The 27,316-nt window shown below is 39.3% G+C and overlaps 1 protein-coding gene across 3 annotated transcripts in view; it reads right to left on the bottom strand.

Moving 5' to 3' along the window:
- LOC120406133 (bifunctional heparan sulfate N-deacetylase/N-sulfotransferase 3) overlaps positions 1-27,316 on the bottom strand; it is a 107,373-nt gene that overhangs the window by 40,540 nt on the left and 39,517 nt on the right. For 2 of the 3 annotated variants that reach the window (XR_005599106.1, XM_039540474.1), the window contains exons 3-7: positions 27,132-27,219; positions 21,488-21,642; positions 9,653-9,751; positions 9,040-9,225; positions 5,965-6,093 (exon numbers count right to left, since the gene is read on the bottom strand). Coding sequence is in view for 2 of the 3 variants with exons in the window: in XM_039540474.1 (XP_039396408.1) it covers positions 5,965-6,093; positions 9,040-9,225; positions 9,653-9,751; positions 21,488-21,642; positions 27,132-27,219 (657 nt within the window). In the remaining variant the exon portion in view is untranslated. The remainder of the gene's footprint in view (positions 1-5,964; positions 6,094-9,039; positions 9,226-9,652; positions 9,752-21,487; positions 21,643-27,131; positions 27,220-27,316) is intronic. The other variant, XM_039540475.1, reaches the window with a different exon arrangement.

Raw genomic sequence — 27,316 nt, 5'->3', positions numbered from 1 at the left:
CCAGACTATTACAGGAAGAAAGACTCTCTAGTGAAAAGCTACCATTATATGACCAGACCACAAAGAATGTTTTGGGGCTGATTTTTATGGGAATTGAGTTCAATGTGAAGTACTCTTATGCATTTCGTACAGAACCAGGTTAATAACTTAAACCACACACACAAAAAACAAAAAAACAAAAACTATATTCACATCATGGTAATAGTCCAAGCTAAACTGACAACATAAGTGAAATCATATTGAGGGCTTAAATTTAATTTTAAATTCACCTTATCAAAAAATTTCTGTGAACTGTACAAGTATTTATTTAACTTTTTTTTTTAGAAGAGAATATTATTTACTTGACAGTGTAATAGTTCCTTCGTAATGGCTCCTCTTAATGTTTTTTGTATCTATGGCCAAGTGATATAAAGAGAATTTCTCCCAATGGAAGTTTTGTTTCCTGTAGTAGGCTGAATATATGATTATTTCCTCAAAAATAAATCCAAACTACTTTATGGTAAGTACATGAAAGTTTGTGAAATAAAACATGTCATGATCATTGAAATATAAGAAAATATGTACTTTACCTTTTGAAGTAGGGTAGGGACCGAATAGCTAGGCAGCAGTTTTGCAGAAAAGGACCTAGGGGTTACAGTGGATGAGAAGCTGGATATGAGTCAACAGTGTGCCCGTGTTGCCAAGGCTGATGGCATTTTGGGTTGTATAAGTAGGGTCATTGCCAGCAGATTGAGGGATGTGATCATTCCCGTCTATTCAACATTGGTGAGGCCTCATCTGGAGTACTGTGTCCAGTTTTGGGCCCCACACTACAAGAAGGATGTGGACAAATTGGAAAGAGTCCAGCGGAGGGCAACAAAAATGATTAGGAGGCTGGAGCACATGACTTATGAGGAGAGGCTGAGGGAACTGGGATTGTTTAGTCTGCAGAAGAGAAGAATGGGTTGTGGGGGGGGGATTTGATAGCTGCTTTCAACTACCTGAAAGGGGGTTCCAAAGAGGATGGATCTAGACTGTTCTCAGTGGTAGCAGATGACAGAACAAGGAGTAATGGTCTCAAGTTGCAGTGAGGGAGGTTTAAGTCGGATTAGGAAAAACTTTTTTCACTAGGAGGGTGGTGAAGCACTGGAATGGGTTACCTAGGGAGGTGGTGGAATCTCCTTCCTTAGATATCAGAGGGGTAGCCGTGTTAGTCTGGATCTGTAAAAGCAACAAAGAATCCTGTGGCACCTTATAGACTAACAGACGTTTTGCAACATGAGCTTTCGTGGGTGAATACCCACTTCTTCTTCTTCCTTAGAGTTTTTTAAGGTCAGGCTTGACAAAACCCTCGCTGGGATGATTTAGTTGGGGATTTATCCTGCTTCGAGCTGGGGGTTGGACTAGATGACCTCCTGAGGTCTCTTCCAACCTGATATTCTATGATTCTAAGTGTCTACTATTTGCACAAATAAAACATTTTTGCTAGACTTGAAATTTATGATATAAATACATTTAAAAATTTTTAAAAGCCTCTTTTTTTAAATTGGCTATCCATCAGCCCAAAGGCAAACAGCTTTAGGAACTATTTTAAAATAAGTATTTAAAACTTATGGTCTATCTTTTCAAAGGCAGACCCTAAATCTATACCTACAATTTGTCATGGCAAAATTTTGGCATTCTATTTGTGTGTATATGCAATTACAAAAAAAGAGTGCATTTAATGCTCATTATTTTATATTGTATTGTATGCTGAATAATGTTACATTGTGCGATCATGTATATTGTAACTCATACAAAGACACTATTGTACTTTCAATCAACAACTGCTAGGCAGGTATGCTGAAATATCTATGTTACCACTGTTTATCTTGTCTTTCCCCCCAGTTTATCTATTTTATACATCAGCTGTTATGTTGCAATATATAGAGATTGTAAGCTCTTTGGGGCAAGGACTAACTTTTTATTATATGTGTATACAGTACTTCACACAAGGGGGCCCTGATCTCCAACTGGGGTCTCCAGATGCTACAGTAATTCAAATAAAAAACAAAAAATAATAAAACACAAAAGGAGGCACTGTTTAGAGTGGAAGGAAATCTTAATTTTGAATGTCTTGAATTTTGTACAATTAAAGTCTCAGCTTTAAAACGTAATCCTCAATATTAATGGCTTTTTTTTTATATTCAGTAATTTCTTTAGAGACAATTGGAACAAAGGGAAATAATATTACTAAAGTAACAAAAAGCAGGAGAGAATGCAGCCAGAATTGCAGAAAGAGGTTCTATTTACAATGGAATAGCAGCAATAGTGTAGTGTAGAAAAGGAACACATATTTTATGGTCTGTTTCCTCAAAAGTGTCACATCCAAATACAGCATAGTATCAAGCTTGTTTTGGTTAAGAGATCTGATAAGTATACAGCGCATGGTGTTGCTGTTTTAATTTAAATCACAGGGAATGAGCTGGCTGGATTAGGACTAAAAGGTCTCCTATGCAATATTGCAGAGCATTAGTGCTAGGCAAGATGTCAAGTAATGTATACAAAAGCCAGATTTTAAATCAGATACCCCCCCCCCCCATCTGTGCACATGCAGCTATGTGCTTACTTAGATGGGAGCAGTGAAGGGCTTTTAAATAGTAGACAGTTTAAGTAGAGTGGATAACAACTGCAGATTTTCCAGTAGGTGAATGCTGACTGCATCAGCCCATGGACAGGCTGACAGGGAAAGGCCTAGAGAAGCAAAGCAGAAGAATTGGCTATGCCAAGTAACTCCTCCGAACTGGCTGAAGTTAAGGCTGCCAAACCTGAGTTCGCAGGACAAGCCAAAATAATCCATGAGATTTTTTCCAACCCAAAATGTATATAAATTCTTGTTCTAGGGCATGAATTCCTGTGCCAAAGTGAACAACATGGCACCACTGTAACAAGTGTCAGGCCCTGTAAAAATCAAGATGCTCACAGGAAAATATCTCACGGTGGGGAAGATGAATGTTCCGCTCCTTGACTGCCTGTCAGAAAGTGCTGCTTCAGACCTGGCCAAGTCACCCTCTCAAACTCAGAAGTAACAAAACCTCCTCAGGCACCTCTCTTGCTTTTGGATGGGTTTATAATTCAAGCAACCAGCCCCATGTTAAGCTTTGTTACCACACTGCTGTCAGGATCAGAAGAGGTCCTGTCATCTAAGTTGTGTCCATACCTCTTTCTAATCCTGGAGTGTAGTTCACCACCTGACTCCAATTTTTTGGTGCTGTATCTTTTTCTTCCAGTCCCATTTCTTGAGCTAGCACACTCCCCTTGAGGAGCTTTGTTCCATATTCTGACAAAGCAGAGTGGTGCTTGAGCCTCCCTGCACCCCTTAGAAGAGTTGTAGCAACTTCCTAAAACACCCAGCTTTTGACTGAAGCCTCCCACCCAAAGTGCTGCCCCAATCTCACCCTATTAATGTATCTGATCTGAAAAGGGATACTTTTCTATTTGTACCTGATGCCATTGCCTCACCTGAAGATCAGAGTGACTCCTGCAGGTATCCTGAACTAGGGAGACTGCAACTTTGTGGCGGATGTGTGTTTTTTCTTACCTACATTCACTTTGTAACCTCTAAACATTACAAAAAAAAACCCCACCCCCCAAACAATTAAAACTAAAGTGTAAAACAGGGGTCAGCAACCTATGGCATGTGTGCCAAAGGTGGCACATGAGCCGATTTTTGATGGCACATGGGGCGGGCTGAGCCGCTCAGCCCGCCACTGCTCTGGAGTTTCCACCGCCAGCTGGGGTCCCTCCGCTGGTCCCACTCAGCACCCACTGCTGGCCTGGGGGTAGGAACCCCAGGCTGGCAGAGGGCTGAGACCCTGGCTGGCAGGAGTCGGCGGCTGAAACCCCAGAGTGGGGTGGGATGAGCGCCACTCTGGGGTTCCCGCTGCTGGCCCCTTGCCAGCCGGGACCCCACCAGCCAGTCCCACTCAGCGCCCTCTGCTGGTCTGGGGTTCCTTCCCCCAGGCTGGCAGCGGGCTGAGACCCCAGCTGGCGAGAGCCGGTGGTGGAAACCCTAGAGCGGGGCAGGCTGAGTGGCTTAGCCCACCGCCACTCTGGGGTTCCCGCTGCTGGCCCCTTGCCAGCCAGGGTCCTGCTGCCGGTCCCACTCAGCGCCTGCTGCTGGCCTGGGGGAAGGAAGCCCCGACTGGCAGCGGGCTGAGACCCCAGCTGGCAGGACCTGGCAGCCGAAACCCCAGATCGCCACTGCTCTGTGGTTTCCACCGCTGTCTCTTTCCAGCCGGGGTCCCGCCACCGGTCCCACTCAGCACCCACTGCTGGCCTGGGTAAAGGAACCCCAGAGAGGGGGCGGGCAGAGACGCTCAGCCCACCGCCGAAACCCCAGAGCTGGGCGGGCTGACCTGCTCAGCCCACTGCCGCTGCTCTGGGTTCTGTCTGCTGGCCCCTTGCCAGCCGAGGTCCCCACCACAGCCCCACTCATCTTGCTTCCGGTTGGAGTTCCAGCACAGGCCCCCTGCCAGACAGGGTTCAGGCCTCCGGCCCTGCTCAGCCCTACCAGCTGCCAGCTCCACTCACCTCAGCTGCCGATCTGGGGTTCCAGCCAGTTAACAACTGATCACTCAGAAGCCTGTGTGCAGCTTAAAGTATCCAAACACATGCCACCAGACATTGGAAAAACTCAGCAAGGAAAAGCAAGGGCAAAGATCACACTAAACTAATGAGATCTGCATTTTAATTTAATTTTAAATAAAGCTTCTGAAACATTTTGAAAACCTTGTTTACTTTACATATAACATTAATTTGGTTATATATTATAGACTTCTAGAGAGACCGTCTAAAAAACTTTAAAATGTATTACCAGCAAGCGAAGCCTTAAATTAGAGTGTATACATGAAGACTCGGCACACCACTGCTGAAAGGCTGCCGACTCCTGGTGTAAAAGAATTTAAGTCTTGAAAAAGGATTGCTTGCCAATTGTGAGTCAAATTCTCCAGAGTTGCTTACAGACAGTTTCTTTCCTCTGAACTCCCACTTACGTTGTGTGTATTAAATGAGGGCACAATAATGTTTAGGCTGAGCTATTCAAAGGATCTGAAAGGAAACAGATGCCCCACTCCTTTAAGCACCTTTGAAAATCCCAGCCTAGTGGTTAAGTGTCAGTGTAAACTCATACCAAATCTTATTTGCAAGTTGCAAATGCAGCCTAGCTTTTATCAATACTTTGCCTTTCAATTCAAATTCACCTTGACCTTGGGGCCAAAACTTGCCTAAGAATTACAAGATAGGAGTCTCATGTCAATTCTTGATAAATCTGTCCTAATCCAAGCAAATTTCAAAAATATTGTGCTATATTATGCTAACCTTAAATATTCCACAGTTTAATTGCCTGGCTGCTCCATTCTTTCTCCACCAGGGATAAATAAGAGGATAAATAGACTGACTGTGTGGTCCATTTAACTGAAACTTTACTTTGAAGTACAGTGACTGGTGCCTATGACTCAGTAAATGAGCAATTCTCAAAAAGCATTAAAAAAAGTCACTTCTTTGCGACTTTCTTAAACCAGTAGATGTGTCTAACATTTATGACTCTGAAGTCTCAAAGGTAGGATATCGATTCTTATGGACTTCACCTAAGGTATTTGTTGCGGCTTCAGCAATACGAATTCTCAATACTTTAATACTTTTAGAAATTAAATCCTAATTATTGCCGAATCTAAAAAATCAAAGAAAAACAAAACAAAACAAAAAGGTAGAGGCTTGGCTTCAGACACCACATTAACTATAAACCAGATAAAATAGAAGCCAGCATCAAACTATTAAATCTTATAGTATATCTGCACAGTATTATAGCTCAAACATATTAGATAAGGAACGGGAGACTGCTTTGATCTGTGACAAATCAATATTTCTTGAGAGACATCGTTCATCAGCAAATTGCTCTTTAATCATTTTTTGTTAATCATTTCAAAAGCAGGTTGTAGTACTTACTGGATTGAGAACAACTGTGAAAAACAACTCCCCACCCTGGATACTCTTGTCTAGTTCTTTTGGACCTCCAGGATACTCCTTATAGAAAATTGTATGAGTGAACAGACCACAGGTTTGCCTAGGAAGGACCTGAGTAAAAACAGGATGATAAAGAAAAATATCTTAAAACAAAATGACTTTCATTCCTTTTGTAAAATAATAAATTTAATACAATTAACTTTTGTAACTTTACCATTTACTTTCTGTCATTAAACCGTTATGTAGATTTAGCATTGCACCTTTAACTGAAGTCAGTAGTTAGACTGACAATTAATCCAAGGCCTGGGTAAGCTAACATACTGACATATCGGTATATAATACATTTTTGAATAAACAAACAAAAGAGTGACTTTTATATTATAGTGAAACCACAAGTCATTTTTCCCCATAAATTCATGAATTTTTGTTTGAAACGGAGTGACTACTGTCAAAAAGCCAGATGTAATTTAGAGTCAACAAAAAACAAACAAACAAACAAAACCCTCTTTATGTACTTGATATCTAATCTAACTATTTTAAGGCTGGTCACCAAAACTTTTTTAGTTCATAAAGTGAAATCATAATCTGAAAAGTGATTTTTTAAAAAGAGCTTGGTGTGTTCTGTATTTATTGATTGTTATTCAAATCTGTGCAGTTTCCACTTAAAAGTAGGCTCTCTTTTGTGCCAGCCCTGCAAACGCAATGCAGAATTTGAAAGTCAAATTGGTTCTTTCTTGCTCATGCATCATTGACAATAATGATTCTGTATTCAATGTGCTTATTGTTGTTGATCATGCATAAGTTACAATAGAATCCAGCTCACTCTCTCTCAGCTGTGCCAGCTCTGCAAAACTAATGGTAGTAAAAAGTAGTACAAACTTTTTTTTTTTTAAATGACTAAAGTAAGCATGTATGGCTGGGGCAGGGGCACGGGGAGAGGGGCAGGAGTGCAGGCTCCAGGCAGTGATTACCTCAAGCGGCTCCCGGAAGCAACGGCATATCCCTTCCCTGGCTCCTATGTGGAGGCGTGGTCAGGCGGTTCTCCACAGGCACCACCCCTGCAGCTTCCATTGGCTGTGGTTCCCAGCCAAGGGGAGCTGCGGGGGCAGCACTTGGGGTAGAGGCAGCATGCGGAGCGGAGCCCCCTGACTGCCCCTACGCATAGGAGCTGGAAGGGGGCCATGTCGCTGCTTCCGGGAGCCGTGTGGAGCGGCCCCCGACCCTGCTCCCGGCTGAAGCACCGGAGCTGAGCAAAGCCCATACCCCACTCCGCAGCAGGAGCTTGAGGGCCGGATTAAAACGGCTGGTAGGCCGGATCCGGCCTGCGGGCTGTAGTTTGCCCACCCCTGCTATAGACCATAAATCACAATTACAATTATGAAATATATGGAATTAATTTATTTGTTATAATCCTACAAATGCTTTTTAAATTCTTCTGGTTTCCCTGATGAAATACCAGTGCAATTGGTACAAAGGTACAGAGATAAGTTGAGCAGGAGGGGAAATGCTTCTGGTAAATCTTGTATAATGTCTTTATTATGGCATGTGTTCATCACCATCAGCCTGCAGATGAAGAAATTAGTGCATTTGCTCTGAAGAACAGAAAGCCTGAGATTTCTGAGACAGGTGGTCTTATGCTGATTATTCTTGGTAAATTGATTTTTGGCCCTGCTGTCCTGTTTTTCAAAGCTTATGTTAAATCTTATTCAATATGTGCCTTCAAAACAATATGTTTTTACCAAAATTTATGAACAGAGTTATTTGGAGAGTTCTCAGAATCAATCAACTCCATTCAGCTGCTTTACGCCCCCTGAGGGTATCTACAAACCTATTATTTTACTTACAGCTAATGCTTTCCTGAGACTAAACTTTAGCCTGGTGTGATTTTTTTTTTATTTTTAAAAACTGCAGATCATTTTAACAGGCTTCTCCCAAACCTAGATTCACACATTAAATTTTGGAGTATTAATTTGTCTGAATAATGCTATTCATTGTAACTCTTTAGGACAATACCATAATTACTGTATAAGCTAAATGGAAGTATTAGCTGGAGCTAATGACCCAAAACAACCCAAAGTATGATGTGGTGCAAATATTAGTGATCTCTCTCACATACACACACACGGAAGGATGCAAAAATTACCCTAAAGTATTTTTTAAAAGTTGTTTTAAAACATTTCACTGACAATAATGCACAGGGTTTTGCAAATGCTGAACAGCCAGGAAATACCCTATGCCTTAATTATTATTGCCTAAATGACCTACATGGTGTTAACAGAGAATTTTGTGTCAGTAATGAAAAGCCACTGTCAGGGAAGTAGTGCAGTCTGTGTCTGTCAATATGAATTATAGGGAGTACAATGGGAGAATTGGGTGATTTGGACTAGAGTTGCCTCCATGGAATAATTCCACAGCTTGAGTGGATGCTTTCTTCCCTCCAGCCCTCTGGGCATCTGCCCAGCATCAAAGCCTTGCTACTTGGGCCAAGAGCTTAGCTGGGTTTGAGCCATAGTAAGAGGCACACTGGCAGAATGTGTGGGAAGGTTGCAAAGTGAGGGCCATTTCATACAACTGAAGCAGCACTTTACTGTTTAAAGATGAAAGGCCAGATTCTCAATTGGTGTTATGTTGGCATAGCTCCTTTGCAGTCAGTGGAGCTATGCCAATTTACAACTAGCTGAAAATCTCACCAGTAACGCTCACCAAAGTATTACTGGTGAGATTTCCAGCTGGTTGTAAATTACTTCGTTACTGGCTTAAAAATCTGAAGGAAAATGTCAGTGTATCAAAAACAGTAACAGATAGGCCCCAATGTCAGAAGCTATGCTGCTTTCATCAGCAGTATGGTGAATGCCAGCAAGAGGCTTAGACATGCTGATTTTAATTAGCAGGTTAATGTCAACTATACCTTACTATTTCTACATAGCAATATGTGCTTCTCACAATGTGAACTTTCAGGATGCTGTGCTTTCACACTTTTTTTGGTTTGTTTTTTAAAATGAATCATGAAAAGCTGAAGCAGTGAGTTTGAATATAAAAATCATAAAAGCAGCTCACCATGATATTTTTGTGGATGAAGCCCCGCCTGTACCGTGCAGGTTTTAGATGTGGATACTCTTCTGTGCTGGTGATTTTGATATTCCAGACCTTTTTCCAGGCCTCATAAAGCTGAACATGGACAGGGTAAACCCCGGAGTGGTGCGGAGCTACCGCATAGCCCATGTCAGTTGGAATGCCATGTTCCTGAAAAATATCAGAAAAAGTGACTGATCCAGAAAATTAAAGTAATTTAATGCTTGTGTAACACCTTTGCAAACACCTTTTTTGGGGAGACAGCATAGATGGGTCTAAAATGCAGTCAGGGATGATTTGAAGACACATGCTGGTATAAAAGGGAAGTGGTGAGATACGCAAAGGTTTGAATACACAAACCTTTAATGAAGTTTTAGTAATAAGAAGAAAAGAATGATAGAAATGTAAGAAAAGTTATTTTGTGTTCTTATACCAATACCTCAAAAAGGGGGGCATATCTTTGCAAGTTTGTGAGAAAAAATTTCCCATATTCTGCCATTAAAAAGTCCCCAAATACAAAATATGTGACCCTACTCATTGTGAGCCTTTAAATAGCTCATACTCAGGCAATACTCTTGCTGACTTCAATAAATTTTACCTGTGTAGGGCTGAGGGCCATGCCCATTGCCACTCTGCTGATAAAATTCACTCTCCGTGCAGAGGACCATATACCACTTAAGTCCCAAATGCGTAGTCCCTAAGGAAAAGTTGTAAGATCAGATGTTCTCCTAGTATTCTGTCCTAGCTGTGTCAGCTGAGCAGGAGCAGAACAGCTGGTGCCATGAATACATCATTCTTAAACAGTTAACAATTCACAAATTTAGGATTTGTCTGTCTACTTCTTTAAAATAACAAAAACAAAAGGTGACTGCTTAAGACAGAGTACTGACTTAGCTCTAAACTAGTACTGAGGCACTCCTCTCCTGTCCTAGACGCACTCAGCACTACCCTCATGCTCCGTTGATCAGCACTGTATAATCTTTTTCTAAGATGTTTTGTGCAGAATCCTCTTACCGTATATTTGGGAAAAAAATGATATAGCTTTCCATCTCTATTTTTTTTTTCAGATTTCCAATTGAAGATTTGATTGTCTTAAAATTTCACTAATATTCACAGTTACGACCAACTAGTACTCCCTTTTATAGTCATCTTCATGTACTGGTACTCAGCTTCTTATCTAGATATGTATCTGCTGGCATGTAAATGACCCTAAGTGAGTTTCTTGCTGATTTTAATAATCTTGCCTGGTTCACTTTAAAATCTTAAATGGATAGCCATGGCCCTAATCATATTTCCTCAAGATGCCTGTTGTTCTTTATCTATGCCTTAAAATGAGGACTCCTCTGTAATTATAAATCTCTTTCTCTTATTTTACTGAATTCAATTATGGATCTCACTTGGTTATTTCTACTATAATTTACTAAATTCTGTGTTAAATCTAAATTCCTAAATTATTCTGGGTGAACCTAGTGATTTCTGAAACTACAACTTGTAGGTAAAGAAAACAATCATAATCTGATACATGAGCCAAGAGAATGGAGAATTTCCCGGGATTTACTACTACTTTTTGGATTTTTACTCAGATTTACTGGGATCATATTCACCATATACACATATACTGCACAGGGAGGAAAACTAAATTGATAACATTTAAAACATCACACAATCAGATACCAATGGGAGAAAAACATCTTTTTAATACTTTAGAATTTATATTGAATAGCTTTGTCAACTGCATAACAAAAGCATAACCTCACTTTTTCTTCCACGGCACATATCAGCTTATATTGCGAGGCTGTCATTCTTCTTGCGTGCGTGTAAAAAAAAAAATCATTTTTTTTCTTCTTGTGGTTAATTAAGTGCTTGTAGAAACTGACACAATAGAACCTCAGAGTTACAAACACTTTGGGAATGGAGGTTGTTTGTAACTGAAATGTTCGTAACTCTGAACAAAACATTCTGGTTGTTCTTTCAAAAGCTTACAACTGAATAATAGACTTAATAAACCTTTGAAACTTTACTATGCCGAAGAGAAATGCCGTTGTTTTTTTTAGCAGTTTACATTTAACACAGTACAGGATTTTTTAATTTTTTTTATTTATTTTTGTCTCTGCTGCTGCCTGATAGTGTACTTCCTGTTCCAAATGAGCTGTGTGGTTGACTGGTCAGTTTATAACTCTGGTATTCGTAATTCTGAGGTTCTACTGTACAGACATCCCTGAAAAATGAAACCATCTCTTTATCTCCAAAACAGATTCAGAATGGGCAGCAGCAAAGCACACGTCCTTTCACTGCTTTGCCAAGTTGCTGGAACCTTGATGAACTCTTGAGGTGAAGGGTAATTCATTTTCCATAATCATCAAACTCTGGCCTCTCTCTTGAGACTGCCAATGAGGCTGCCAAATGGCATGGAGATTTTTGTGGACACTTGCCCACTAGGTGTTGGGCCTAGCCACTCGTTCATTCACATAGCCTACAAACAGCCATATAAGAGTAACTTCTTTTTGGTCATGACCGACTTGGGGTGGATTCTAATTTGTGATCAAGAGATCAACAGCTTACTACTCCCCTGAGGCATCCAGTCTCCAAACAATGGGAACCTGCAGCTGCCTCTACCCTGCAGAACTCATGGAAGGGATGTGGTATCAAAATTTATGCTTTCTTTTCCTCTAGGTATGAAACCTCCTTGGGCACAAGTGCCCTCAGAGGTGTGGAGGATGCAAATTGTGCTCAATGTATCCATTCATATGTATACACACACACACACACACACACGCACACTTGTATGACATTTGCCCCAAGTTCAGGACAGTCAAGATTTAGTCCTAGACCACTGACAAGTTTTCTACAAATGAAGCGTCACAGCTATAAAATCTATTTGATCATGATGCAGAAAGGCTAGAAAAGGAGTTTAATTGGGAAGACAATGTTGTCAGTGTAATACACTGTATTTCCTTTTAGTCCTGGAAGAACCTGAAAAAATAGACATTAAAATTGTAATGTTTGCAGGTAAAAAGCTATTTTTCCTAATTTTAGGGGGGTTAGGGCCCCTTCTGGGCCTGGTACAGTGGGACTTCTAAAAAACATACTTGGTTTATTAGGTAGAGGATTTTTTTCAAATCCCAATAATTTCTGTAAAAATCTAAAACATTTGTAAAATAGATTTTTTTTTTAAATTCATGGCAAACACAGAATGTATGATGGCATGGTATGGGATAAGGTTTTATTACCATGCATTTGAGATAGCCTGCATAGTTCACTTTGAGCTTCCTCACTTGGTAGAAATGCAGCCATCCAAAAGTTATGCTTGATAAGACCTATACATCACACTGTCAATTATTCCTTATATATATGCTTGGTTCTCTACTATGGGTGCAGAGTGTGTAATGTACATTCACTTCAATGCTAAGTAGGGCTGAGTAAAAAGAGTATAGGACTTGGCCCACTGATTTGACTACAATCAGTTATTTAGCTTTAAACTACTTAATTCTAGTACAGAAGTTTCAATTCCCCTTTCTCTTATCTTAATCTTTTCTACTTCAATTGAGCATGCACAAGCATCAAAAAGAATAATCTTTATAAAACGTGTAAGAAACTGTATTCTCTAATGTCCTATTTAATCTTCTTCATTCAACTCTAAATAAAAGTCTGAATTAAGTGGTTTCTTAATCTTACACCAATATTCACTAATAAATATGTAATTTAATTAAAATCTTTCATACTAATTATGAACATATCTTTTCCCATGTAATATCTTATTCAGTATTTTTCAAATATTGTTATTCTTATACTGAGTATTTCATACAGAATGAAGAAGCTTTACTGTATTTCATACAGAAGTAAGGGTGGCAATACCATACCATGGGCGGCCAGAGAGTGGCAGCTGCTGAGGGCCCAGCTCTGCAGGCAGAAGCACAGAAGTAATGGTGGCTGTACCACACCATGCCATCCTTACTTCTGCGCTGCTGCTGGCGGCAGCTCTGCCTTCAGAATTGGGCTCCCAGCCAGCAGCCACCGCTCTCCAGCTGCCCAGCGCCGCGGCCAGCAGCAGTGCAGAAGGATAGCAGTACTGCAACCCCCCCCCACCAACTCCGTTTTGGATCAGGATCCCTACAATTACAACACTGTGAAATTTCAGATTTAAATAGCTGAAATCGTGAAATTTACTATTTTTAAAATCCTATGACTGTGAAATTGACTAAAATGGACTGTGAATTTGGTAGGGACCTAAGCATATTGCATCAATTTCAGGGTGGATAAAAATCAATGATTTTTTTAAAAAATTCGATTCTTTTTATTTAAATTTGATTTTTTTGATAAAATGCTTTTTGAGGAAAAAAACCTATCTAAAGATACATTATATTTTAGCTCAAAGATATCTGATCATGGAATAGGGATTATAAATTCTAATTCTAGAATATGAGACAATATATTCATGTAATGTTTAAGAAAAGTTTTGTAAATGAGTTCCAATAGTTCATGGATTAGGAACCCGATCTTATGGGGTTCCAAGGGCTTCTGTATAGATTATTTAGGTTAATCTTTCTATCTACCCAATGGGACTCAGTGCTCATTCTAGAAGACACCATCAGCGATGCTTAGTTTTGCAGTTCTCAAACTATGGATTTGTGTCTCCAGAGATAACATGCTTGTTAACAGCAAAAATGTTTTAAAATAAATAATATATAGACATGAGGAAGAACAGACCTCAACCGTATTGTCTCTCTGCAAATTTGTACACAGAGTCAATCCCTTACCTCTCTCTAAAAGTGAAAAGTTTCAAAAAGTTCAATGAATAGAAGATTGTTGGGGGCAGAATTGATCTGGACAAGGAGAAGAAGTCTGAAGATAAATGTGAGAAGGGAGGGGCAGGCAGTAGAAACAAAAGTGAAACTGTTTGAGCAGCATATTCCAGAAGTCTTTCTGAGTGTAACCTTTATTGATTTGAGATCTACCATACCAATCTCTATCTAGAAAGGTAAACCTCTAATGGCAGCAGGCCATTATGGAGACCCAGTTTGGGAATATTTTAATGAAGTTCCTCTACCTGTGGGTAAGACAGGCATGTGTGCAAAATGCAAACAGTGCAACAAAGAAATACAAGGCCTGATTGCCCGAATGAAACAACATCAGGACAAGTGTTCCTTCTCAGGAGAAAGCTTCATTGAAGATGATGAAAGGAACATGTCTGAACATGCAGGATCTTCAGATTGGTAAAAATGTTTATTTCATACTTCTTTTGTAAGGTATTCCTGTCGTCCTTCTGGACCATTCTTGAATTCTCATGTTTGAGCAAAAGATATAGTTGTTAGTCTATGGTATTATCATTTTAGATGCAGTTGTGATAAAAATTAAATAGCTGAAATAGGCAGATCTTCCTTTTACAATTTCATCTTTAAAGTAGTACTGAGTGTCAGTGAATGCAATGAGTAATACTAAATGAGCAGTATGGTAATAATAATAACTGTATTGACTTATTTTGTTTAGGGGAATCCATCCTCAACATACAGGATTCTGAAGACTATCCACCTTCAAGATCATCATCATTTTCTATAGTTTCAGAGTTCTGCCAATGATAGTGTTTCAGTCATATCATGTATGTCACATAGCCACAGTAGATCACCTGTAGCAAAAAATAATAATCATAATAATTTCCATCATCCAGAAACAACCATAGATAAGTTTGTGATAAGAACCACAGATTACAAAAAGATGTACTTGATGAAAAAATTGCCCAATTTGTTTAAGCAACAAACTCTCCTTTCCGTATGATTGAGAACCCACATTTCATTAACATGGTTCAGTCATTAAGACCAGGATACAGTCCACCCAACAGAGCAGATGTTGCAGGCAAACTGCTGGATAAAGTGTATGAAAGAGAAATTGAGCAGTGTGCAAAAGGTCTAGAGAGTAAAATTGTTAACCTGAGTCTTGATGGGTGGAGCAATGTCCACAATGATCCTGTTGTATGTGCTTGTGTGACAACAGAAGAAGGGAATGTCTTCCTTACAGTAACAATTGATACATCAGGAAATCCACGCACAGCAGAATACTTACAAGAAGTAGCAATAAAAGCTATAACAAACTGAAAAAAAAATTCAAATGTCTAGTACCCAGCTTGGTCACAGACAATGCTGCAAATGTATCCAAGATGAGAAGAAATTTAGAAGAGAGTCTCAAGCTAATAACATACGGTTGCAGTGCTCATTTGATGCACCTCCTAGCCAAAGACTTCAGTGTTCCAGATATGAAGGCTAATGTTGTTGAAACTGCAAAATACTTCCATAACAACCACTTTTCAGCAGCTGCTCTGAAAAAAAGTGGGAGGAACCAAGCTAACTCTCCCACACGACGTGCGATGGAATTCAGTAGTGGACTGTTTTGAGCACTATATCAAGAACTGGCCTAATCTGATCACAGTTTGTGAACAAAATTGTGAAAAAATAGATGGCACTGTCACAGCCAAAGTTCTCAACATTGGGCTTAAGAGAAATGTTGAAAACATGCTGAGTACCCTGAAGCCTATTTCTGTAGCCTTGAACAAAATGCAGGGAAATAGCTGTTCTATTGCTGATGCTGTTGAAATTTGGAAGGAACTGAGTGAGATCTTAAAAAGAGAAATATGCAATGACAGAGTAAAATTCTTGGTAGTCCATTGATCTGATGATGACAAATCTGTGCAGATCATCTATTGTTGGTCTCATGATGTGCCCTCTGATGACTGTACAAGCCAATTCTAGAGGTGCACATTTGGCTGCAGATGGTGCATGGGAAGTTCGCAGTCAGTGGATTGTGCGCTGCTGGTGCTCTGTGACGTTGTTCGCGTGCCTCTTGTAGATGCCAGCAGTGGTGTTCCTCAAAGGTGATGCAGGTATTTCTGACTGTTGCACGCCACTGTGTTCTGTCGCTGGCGGCATCCTCAAGGTCCCTGGGTTTGATACTGCTGTACTGCAGATTGGCTTTGATGGTGTCCTTGTAACATTTCCGTGGACGACCTATATGCCGGATGCCCTGGGAGAGCTCACCATACAGAAGCTGGTGGGGGATTCTGTTGACATCCATGCGGCTGACATGACCGGTCCAACGTAGCTGTGACTTCACGATCATCATTTCGATGCTTGTCACTTGGGATCTCTCGAGGACCTCAAGATTGGGCACTTTGTCTTGCCAGCAGATCTTCATGATGTTGCGGAGGCAGCGCATGTGGAATGCTTCGAACTGCTTGATGTGACGCCTATATAGTGTCCATGTTTCACACCCGTACAAAAGAGATGAAAGAACAACAGCTCTGTACACAAGCAGTTTTGTTGACATCCGGATGTTGTGGTGGTTTAAAACTTTGACACACAGACAGCCAAGTGCCTGGCTTGCTTTGGATATTCGTGCGTTGATCTCATTATCCAGTGATCCATCACTGGATATGACACTACCCAGGTATTTAAAGTTCTCCACTACTTTAAACTGAGTGCCGTCAATGGAGATACTCGGGACAGAAGCATTTGATCCAGGTGCAGGTTGATGGAGAACAACTGTCTTTCCAAGTTAAATTACAAGCATTAAAAAAAACAGATGGGACAAGCACTATCTACAGATCATTTTCTTGCAAATATTCTCAATATTCAGTACTAGGGTCAAACCTTAACTGGTGAAGAAGAAGAGTTGGCTATAACATGGACATCCAGCAATCATCCCTCTATAATGCCAACTATAATACACTTCAGAGCTAAAGGTGAAGCATTCAAGAAATATATGTTTGCTGATGATGTTTTAAAGAAAGTCACACCAGTGAACTAGTGGAAGTCACTTAAGCACTTTGTTCAGAGACTGTTGAAGTGATAATCTCACTTTTAACAGCAGTAGCTCCTTCTGCTGGTGTAGAAAGAATATTTTCTTCCTTTGGACTAATTCATTCCAAATTGAGAAATCGTTTGGGACCTGAAAAAGCAGGAAAGCTTGTTTTTCCTTTTCCAGATTATGAACAAACAGGAAAATGAAGATGAAGATGACTGAGTTAGCTGCAGAAGCCAATATTGTAAGTTTCTCGTTTTGACCTGGCTGACATAGTATATTTAATTTTTTTTTAAATATTTCATTTAACTATTCTAGTTAAAAACAATTTTAACAAAAACAAACTATTTTAAAAAACTTGAATGTTTTACTAAATTCAAAAATTCATATGCTTGTTTTGTTAAAATATTATATGTTTACTGTAGAAGAAAACAATCAAGAATACTTAACGTCGTTGTTTTAGTTAAATAAAACAATTTAAATGTCTGTCTGGTGATGTTCTCCTCCTAATACAGCATGGCAAGAAAATCCTCCAAATATTAATGATTAAGCTGTTGAACTGGAGATATTTATGAAGTCATTGAGACGTGAACTATCTGCTTCAATTACCTTTGGTAGATGAAATAACCAATCATTCATTTTCTGATATAGCTGTACAACTAATCAGAAAAGTTTTCAAAATAAATCACTTTAAAAATGTATAGTGTGCACCTTCTAAAAACTATCTCTGAGTTGTGAAGAATATGTATTAAGGTTATAACAACCAATAACAATGCACTTTTATGTAGAAATCCATGATTAAATCGAGTCTGCCTGACTAGTGATTTAAATCAAATCCACCCTGACTCAATTCTCAGTTTCTGAGCAAACTGCTTCCTATTCAGTGGGGGGAAATGTCCACAACTGCATTTAATTGATGCATCTATATAAAAAACACAGAGTAAAATCTTTTCTTTTTTCGTGTCACATTTTTCTTCATTTTCTGCAAATTTCACAACAGGTTGGATTTAAAACAATCTAAGTGAATCTCAATATTTACAATCTGTAAACTACAACTGTCCTTCATATATCTCAATCTGTCTTCCAACCGACTTTGGAAAGAAGAATTGCAAAAATGGATCATCAGACCAATGGTCCATCTAGTCCAGTATTCTGTCTCTAATAGTGGCCATACCAGCTACTTCTGAGGAAGATGCAAGAAAATCTGCAGTAAGCACTTAAAGGATAACCAGGATATTCTTGTTAACTTTTATCACATCCACTCTTATTCACTTCTGCTCTAAAGACAAGTCTCTATCTTTTCAGTTTCTTTTCACGTGCTTCCAATAGTTCTTGTCTGTGAACCTCTTCTATTTCTGCAATATTCTCTTTGAGATGGGGTGACCAGAGCTGAAAACAGTATTCCAGGCAGAGTCTACCAATGATTTATATGATGATATTTTTGCTGGAAACTATATTTCGTTAATTAACTTTTAGTAGAAAGAGTAACTAAAATGTGTCAAGAGTTACACCAGGGATAAATCTGACCCAAAATATGTATTAAAGAAAAAACAATTTTTCACCAACAATAAAACCATCCTTTTTTTGTTTGATGAAGAGCTGGACCTCCAAATTCTCATTTCCTTAGATAGCTGGTAGTTCTCTAAGTTATCACTTGTTTGGTTAGTTCTAATCTCGGCTATCAAATCCTTGTCATCTTTGACTGTTAGTGGTAGAGCTAGTCAGTGTCACCAGGACACTTGAAAGTCTACTTGTGGCTCATTTTGTGAACGAATGGGATGATCTCTGTTACAAATACAAGTTTAAGGAGCTACTTCTTTGTCACTCTTGAGTTTTGAGAACCTTTAATACAGCTTTCAAATACTACTGTGTGATGTAATACAGTCTTTTGTTCATACGTAGCAGCAATGCTTAGTTGTAAAACCACATGAAAATATGCATTTGAAATCCCAGATTCTACATATAATGATTGAATTAAATTCTAAAATATGCTACCTGGTTCTTCTGAAGTATTAATTGTTTTCTTTTTGTGAAATCATAAATTATAAATCCAGTTACACATTTTCAGATGTCAAGATGAACATTTTTAAAGGGTAAAAAGAAGATTTTATTGAAAAGTATGGTCAAATGAAATGAAAGAAAAAAACGGAAAACGTATTTTTGTTCTGAGTCATGCAGCCTGTGTGTGTGGGGATGTGTGCACTCATGAGTGTATATAAATATACTGGTTAATTATGTCTCAAATACAAAGCTATAAGATAAAATATGACTATTTCATACCTTTTAGAAGTATTTAGTTTAATATGACCTGAAACTTAGTTATCTCAAAAGAAATTAGAACAATGCTCTATTGCTGGAGTAATTCTTTGTGTTTTAGTTACTCTTTGCATTAAAAGTTAATCATAAATTAATGAGTTTTCCAACTAGTGTTGCCAATGGTCCCAGACTGGCTGGGAATCGATCTTCCGGTGGCTGAAACGAATCTGGGAGATTTTAATAGGCCACTAAAAGTCCAGTCGGTGGCACAGCAGAGCTCCCTACCTGTCCTGACTCCATGTGGCTCCTGGAAGAACTGGCACATCCCTCTGGATCCTAGGCACAGGTACAGCCAGGGGGTCTCTGCGCACTGCCCCGCCTTGAGTGCCGACTCCGCAGCTCCCATTGTCCGGGAAGCGCAGCCAATGGGAGCTGCAGGGGTGGTGCCTGCAGGCAGGGGAAATGCACAGAGTCCTCTGGCTGCCCCTGAGCCTAGGAGCCAGATATGCCGTCTGCGTCCGAAAGCCACCTGAGGTAAGTGCTGCCCAGCACCCTGAACTCCTTGCCCCAACCCCAAGGCCACTTCCACACTCCACACCCCTCGGCCCCACTCCGAGCCCCCTCCTGCACCCAAACTCCCTCCGAGAGCCCACACCCCAAACCCACTCCTGCACCCCCCACCCCAGCCCTGAGCCCCCTCCTGCACCCAAACTCCCTCTAAGAGCCCACACCCCAAACCTGCTCCTGCACCAGGCTCAGCTGGGAGCCTCCTCCCATACACCAACCCCCTCAGCCCCACCCGCCAGCCCGAAGCCTGCACCCCAACCCCCTGCCCCAGACCGGTGAAAGTGAGTGAGGGTGGGGGAGAGAGAGCTATGGAGGAAGGGGGAATGGAGTATGTGTGGGGGCAGGGCCTCAGAGAAGGGGCAGGGGACAGGGCAAGGGTGTTTGGGTTTGTGCGATTAGACAGTTGGCAACCCTTTTTCCAACCAAAATAATACATTTAAATGCTCAAATTTTCTTTTTGAAGGAGTAAAGATAAATAGTGCCCAAACTGATAATAGTATAATGGACTCAATTCTCCTGTCACATTACCAGGGCAATTCCACCGATTTCAAATGGAGTTACTCCTGGTTTGCAATACTATAAGTGAAAGAAAAATTAGGCTCAATAGTTCTTGAAACCCAAGGTGATGTGTAGCCCTTTGCAACACCTATTCAACATGTGTACTGTTTCTTGGTGAGAGGCCACCAAGAAACAGCCTCTCTGGGGCTGCTAGCTAATCTCATCTGACTCTCCTTACATCCTCCAGCACTGGGAACCAAATTATAACTAGCTCATGTATGAATGTGCTAGGGGAGAAACACTCTCTACGCTTTCTCTCCCACCCCTCCTCCAAGGCTTCCACACACGGGAAAGCTGCCCGAGGTTAGCCCACAGTGAATTCTTAAATAGTGAAAATGAATATGATTTTAAACAAGAAAATGTATTTTACACCAGAGTACTATAGTTCAAAACTAGCAGCATTCACATCTGAAAACAAGTAGTACAGTATAATGTACAAGTGTGAGACCTCTGGTTTTTGTTTTTTGTTTTTTTTTTTTACATAAAACTGAATGGCAGAATCAAACCTAGTACATTTTTCTTTCCCTGATTTTCTTATACCTGTATGTCTCATTTTATTTTTCTTTCAGGTTCTTATTGAAATTTTTTTTTCAGTACCTCGTTGTAAATATATAATTACTTAGCAAAGTCAATGATTTTCAGAACAGCTATTTTTATACATAAATTGATCAAATGGGTAATTGTAATATACGTTAATAAACTTGAGAGATTTTACTAGATTTCAAAGTAGAGAAAAAGCTTTGTAAGTTCGAAGGACAGACCCGGACTATATTTCATTATGCAAACATTGCAGTTCAGTACTAGAGCTAGCTGAAAATTTTCCACCAGAACATTTTTTCATTGGAAAGTGCCACTTCTCCAAATTTGAAACTTTCTGAGGGAATGTGCTGATGTTGACAAAATTCTGTTTAGAAAATTGAATCAAAATGAAGCATTTCAACCTTAATGGAATGGAATGTTTTGATTTTTCATGTCAAAAGAACTTTTTGTTTCAAAATTTATTTTATATTATAGCATAAATTATAATGTAAAATAAAAAAGTCAAAATAGGAAAAAAGTTTTCAATTTTATCAAAATTGAAGTTTTCAGTTGACCCAAAATGATTTTTTTTAAAATTTTTATTTCATGGAAAATTTCAGGGTTTTTTGATTGAAAAATTCTGATTCCGAATAAAAATAAAATTTGCAATTGCAGCATTTCCTGAAAAACCAATTCTGATTCTCATACAGCTCTATTAAGTATACCATGCAAAGATGTTACTTACTAAGGCAAATTTTTTGTTGAGAATCATCTGCTCCACCAGTGACGATTCATTATGGAAGAGATGAGGCTGCATGTGACTCCACATATGGGGAAACCACCAGAACTCATCCACAGACCCCAACAACAAGTCATCACCTTCATCCTCCTCTTCAGTTCCTGCAAATATATTCCCCAAAAACAAATTCTCCAGGTTTGTTATGTTGTTAAAATCATTAGGAAAAACAAGGGGAACATTAGCAATGTAATGTTTGACATCAAAAATATTTCATAGAAATTTGATATTACAGTGATGTTAAATAAGGATTTTAAAAGCTCTTGCCATATAATTAGTGGGAAAACACACCTTCCTCTCTATGAGACTGAACAACCCTCAAAATGCATGATACAACACTGTCTCATTTATGTTCTGCACAAGTAACATTAGAAGCTAATACAAAAAGCCGCTAAAAACAAACCTAGAAAAAGATGGGGTATTGAAGAGGATAAATGACAGTGTTAACAAGTCTTATTCAGTGTAATTTATTCAGACAAAACTCCCATTGCAATCAGTCCTGCGTTCCCTTTTTCATTACATATGCTTTTCTGAAGTATTCTCTTACAAGCCACTCTATTCCTTTTTCTTCCCTTCTAATTCTTACCTTGTTCATGATGTCATGACATGTCAATTTCCTGCTTATCCAGTTGTATATTGCTTCTTCCCATAAACCATACACATGTAAAAATCCTGTTTTAGCTTCTCTAAGCATCATGTTGCCATTATCATTTCACATCAAATGTAATTACTCATTTTATTTACTTATTCTTTTACTTCACTAATCTGATTTCTCTCCCAAACAAAAACAAACCAAACATTCAGCTACTATACTTTCTGCACCAATCACATTGTACTATCTATCGCTAACTCCCCTTCTTATTTTCCTCTTCCTTCCAGTGAACCATGTATGACTTATTCCTTTACTTCTTCCATGATTTTATCTCTATCTCCAGCTGGGGAAATTGAGTTAGAGACTCATGTTAGAAAGGAAAAATGGGGGCAGTCAGATGTAATGATGCAGAAACCTGTCTGGGATCGTTAAACTAGCTTTCTGATTTTAACAATATGGTCACTTCAGGGATGCTCCAATGTTGAGCCAGTTCCATAGTAATTATTTACTATTTTATAAATATGGCTCAGCTTGTACCATATACCTGCATGTGCTATCCCTGAAGTTCTGGGAGGGATTGTGCAGCCTCAGGAAGGGAAAGTATCTGCTCCCCTCTGTGGAGTGGAGCGAGCGGGTGGGGGCCATATCTTCTCAGATTCCCCCTTCTGCCTCCCTTCCCTTGGGGTGGCTAATGCCTCAGGGAATGCTAGAAGGGACCAATGCATTCAAGAAAGAATGAAGACAAGTCTTCTCATCCCACCCCTCTGCCATGTAATCACCACAAGAGTCAGACAATCTAACTCTGTATGCTCTACTTTAGCTTTGAATCAATCATTTTGCATTTCTCAGTTTCATTCCTACATATCACCCCACTTCCTTGATTTCATATTAATGTCCTTCAACTCTGACATTATCTCGTGTTGTCTTTTGTCTCTCTCTGTCCCTGATGTGGTCCTATTTTGCATGCATGATCGTTTCTTTCTTCTGGCTGCATATTACATCTGCTTCCCTGTGTAACACATTGCCTTTCTGCCTACTTAATGTCATAACCCTTCTTCTTTCTATTTCTACAGCTGTTCTATTATGCTTGCATTATTTGTTTTGGTTGTTTACCTATCTCATGATTCAAATTTCTGTATTGGTTAGTTATATGAAGGGCTAAAATCTGTGGTCTTTACTCAAACAAAGCTCTCATTGAAGTCAGTGGGAAATTTTGCTTAATTAAGGACCTCAGATTTGGTTGTAAGATATTACTGCTTTTTCCACACAGAACCATGATCTGTTTACTTGCCATGATGACAAGTAAACAGAAGATACTGTAAGTTATAATACAATATCACCTGGCATTCAAGATGAAAGAGGCCATATTATCCATCTTCCTCCCTCATTGCAGGTTTGTGTCAGACAGTATAGTTTAAGAGTTTCGTCCAGTCAAGTTTTAAATATTTCAGGAGGCTTCCAGCACTTTCCTGGAACATTACACAGTCAAATCTGGCAAATTTGAGAGTTCCACCAAAAGCAAAGAGTTCCAGTCATTAACATTTACATTTTTCTTTATTTCTTATATAAAAGAAGGATTAAAAACAAACTGAGATTTTCAGAGATGAGTCCCTAAAGTTAGGCATGTAGGCCCTATTTAGGCACTTAAATAAGTGGCATGATTTTCACAAGTGCTGAACACCCAGCAACTGCTGCTGACTCTCTTTGCTCAGTGCTCAATAGTTTTGAAAATCAGGCCACTTGTTTGGGTGTTTAAATATAGGTTTAGGTGACTAAATATAGAAACTAATTTTCAATAATCTTAGCCATAGAAATTATTCTCAAATTTACTTGATCAGAGCAAGGTTTCAGAAAGGAAGGATCCAAACAACAGTAATTTAATAACATGAACATTGTAAGAGATTACGTTTTTCTTTGTTTTTTCCCCCGTATGTCTTTTTGAAAGACAAAAACACTGGAATTTTGTTAATTGTGTTACACACACGACAAAAGCAGTAACATATATCCTAAGAAACAGAAAAGATTAATGGTTGAAACCTGAAGCGCTACATGTTATCTCACAGTGAGTCTACTCCAAGACCAATATTTTACATAGTGGTCTTAATAATGAAGTAAATCCTCCTGGGAAACTTTTCTGAAATGGGATACGTGTTCTGTGCTGGCCATTTTGGATTTTGAAAATTGAGTGATTGCGAATATATACCAATTTACTACCTGTTTTACAAACAGTTTGCCTTTTACACACTATAGGGCATATTAGCTGATCACAGAAAGAAATTTGAGTCTGCTAGAATCTAGAAATAATTATAAAATATGAATATGGTGAATAAAGTGGCTGCTATTAAAAGTCAGAGATTACCACAGTTTTTTCTTATATCTAGAATAGGAAATATATGTGACAACTCTGTGTTAATAGCTCTCAAATGTTTATTTTGTAAATGTTTACTTTTTAATGGCTTCTTCTCTACGCTGCCTTTGGTAACATGCTCTGATTGTGGAAAGATGTCAAAGGGACTGTATGGGAATGGGGTCTGCTCTTGCAAATCCCTTTACAAGACTAGGACCTTAGGACTTGATCAGGAGAGGTACTGAACTCCTTCGAGTCAGCTGGCATTGAAGACACTTGACTTCTCATTCAAGGTGCTCATTACTTCTCATGTGGCCCTTATTCTGGAGTAGCTTCCAACATGAACATTCACAGATTCATAGCTTCTAAGGCCAGAAGGGTCGACTCTGACCATCTAGTATGACCTCCTGCACAACACATACCTTAGAACTTCTCCCAAAATAATTCTTGTTTGAACCACATCATGTTTTATTGAAAAACTTCCAAACTTGATTTAAAAATTGCAGTGATGGATAAACCCCACAACTCTTGTAATGGTTAATTATCCTGGTTGCTAAAAATGTATGCTTTACTTCCAGTCTGAATTTGTCTAGCTTCAACTTCCAGGCATTGGATTCTTGTTATACATTTCTCTGATAAACTGGGGAATCCACTATCAAATATTTGTTCCCTACATAGGTATTTCAAAACTGTGATTAAATCAGCCTAACCTCTTTAAGCTAAACAGAATGAACTCCTTGAGAGTTTATCACTGTAAGGCATGTTTTCCAATCCTTTAATAATTCTTATGGCTCTTCTCTGAATCCTCTCCAATTTACCAACATCCATCTTAAATTGTGGACATCAGAAACTGGACACAGTTTTCCAGCAGCAGACAAACCAATGCTAAATACAGGGGTAAAATAACCTTTATGCTCCTTATTCCCCTGTTTATACATCCAAGGATTGCATTAGGACTTTTGGCCACAGCATCACACTGGGAGTTCATGTTCAGCTGATCATCCACCACAACCCCCAAATCTTTTTCAGATGACTGGTTTCCAGGATAGAATCACCCATACTGTAAGTATGTCTTACATTCTTTGTTCCTAGATGTATAACTTTACATTTGGCCACATTAAAATGCATATTGTTTGCTTGAATCCAGATTACTGTGCAATCACGACTGTAGTAAGAGGAGGCCCTGAGATATAAACCTTGGTATCAGAGGCCTGGTATGAGGCCTAAGGCCTGAACTAAAGTAATAGACAAGACTTTGCTAACATAAAGCAAAGTGAAGCTCTGAGCCAGAGGCAGGCCCTGCCCACAGAAGCTGGCAAGGAAAGGGCTGATGCTGCAAAAAGAGACATACCTAAAAGGTACTGGACACCAGATATCAGAACATTCGCATACTCGTACACTCCACACATATAACAAGGAACAAGCTGATCCATCCCAATGACAGGGCCAAAAGGGTAATATGATGGATAGGGTTGTTTTGTTCAAACCAACATGTACAAGGTCAGAGGTGGCACCTTACTACGTAGAGGGGTTGCACCTCATACGTCAGGAGTGATGTGTAACTTGTTTGTACCTGTGTATAAGAATGCATCCCTGGGGCGGTGTCTTTGTCCAGCCTAGGGGGCAGTGGAAAGTCCCGCCACTGACTGAGCTGAGTCCATTGCCAGGGTGCACATATGTACTGGCTAGCTGCACCTTAGCAGCATCGTGAACTTCGTTTGCCAGGGAGTTTTCGACAATAAACCTGGCCAACGTGCCTTCGTACCTTACTAGAGTTTGTGGTCATTGGGGGTTCTCTCGGGGTCTGCTGTGTCAGCTATCTGCGCAGAGCTGGGACAGCATAGAGGGAACACACGCACGCAGCTGATTGATATCAACATTGAACAGAGCAGAGCACCACACCGGTAGCATCTGACAACAAAGACCATTCTGTGTCAATGACCTGTCGTATTCATTACTTACCAATCCCACAATCTTCTTGTCATCTGCAAACTTTATTATTGATGAATAGTTCATAGAGTTCTTACTTTGTCAAACCAGTTTAAATGTAAAGCCATGTTTTGAAGATATTCTTTACTTGGTTGTGAATGGAAATTACCATTTTTAATAGAAGATATGAGTATTTAGGTATAATTTTTTGAATGTATGCACTAGATCTGACCTGTATGCATTCCTGAATTTCCTACATGTAAATTGAAGTTAAGGGTCTTTTCAGCTTAAGAGGTTTTTAAAAGTATCAATATATGTCTAATCTACCAAGACACCGTGTAAATATATGCAGAATAATTTATATAGGTGAATCTAGTTGGTTTAATACAATATAGGAAAACTGAAAAAGGTATTTATATACCTCGGACACTATTCTCATGGAGAATACTGCTTCAACACAAGGGTTGGTCAATGTAAACCATCCTTCAGGAACACAGTTTGACCCAGTAAGTCACACAGTTATGTTATATGCTCTGAGGCAACCTGTTCTATTTGTTATATTCTTGTGAAGGAAGCTTTCCTCTCTACTGAGAACCTGAGTGCAGTTCCCTATCATCCCATTTAATTTAATACCAAAGCTGCATAATCAATGTAATTTCTACTTCCCCTACACTACAAAGATACTTCCAATCAAAATGAAAGTGATTTTAGATTTTCATTCTTACCTGTGTGGTAAAATTTCCCTGAAAATCCCAGGTTGAAAGTAAAATTTGTAATCTGAGCTCTCAAAAGATTCTGCGTATCAAGCAGGGCCTGAAATAAATATACATAAAAAAATTCATCAGTCACATGATCTTTCTCCCCTCCGTCTCTGTATAAAGACCATGACAAAAATATAATTTCTTTACCT

Source organism: Mauremys reevesii, linkage group 5 (genome assembly GCF_016161935.1).
Source record: "Mauremys reevesii isolate NIE-2019 linkage group 5, ASM1616193v1, whole genome shotgun sequence".
Classification (NCBI taxonomy): Eukaryota; Metazoa; Chordata; order Testudines; family Geoemydidae; genus Mauremys; species Mauremys reevesii.
The sequence above is the reverse complement of the archived record's forward strand: the minus strand, read 5'-3'. Positions and strand labels throughout refer to the sequence as shown.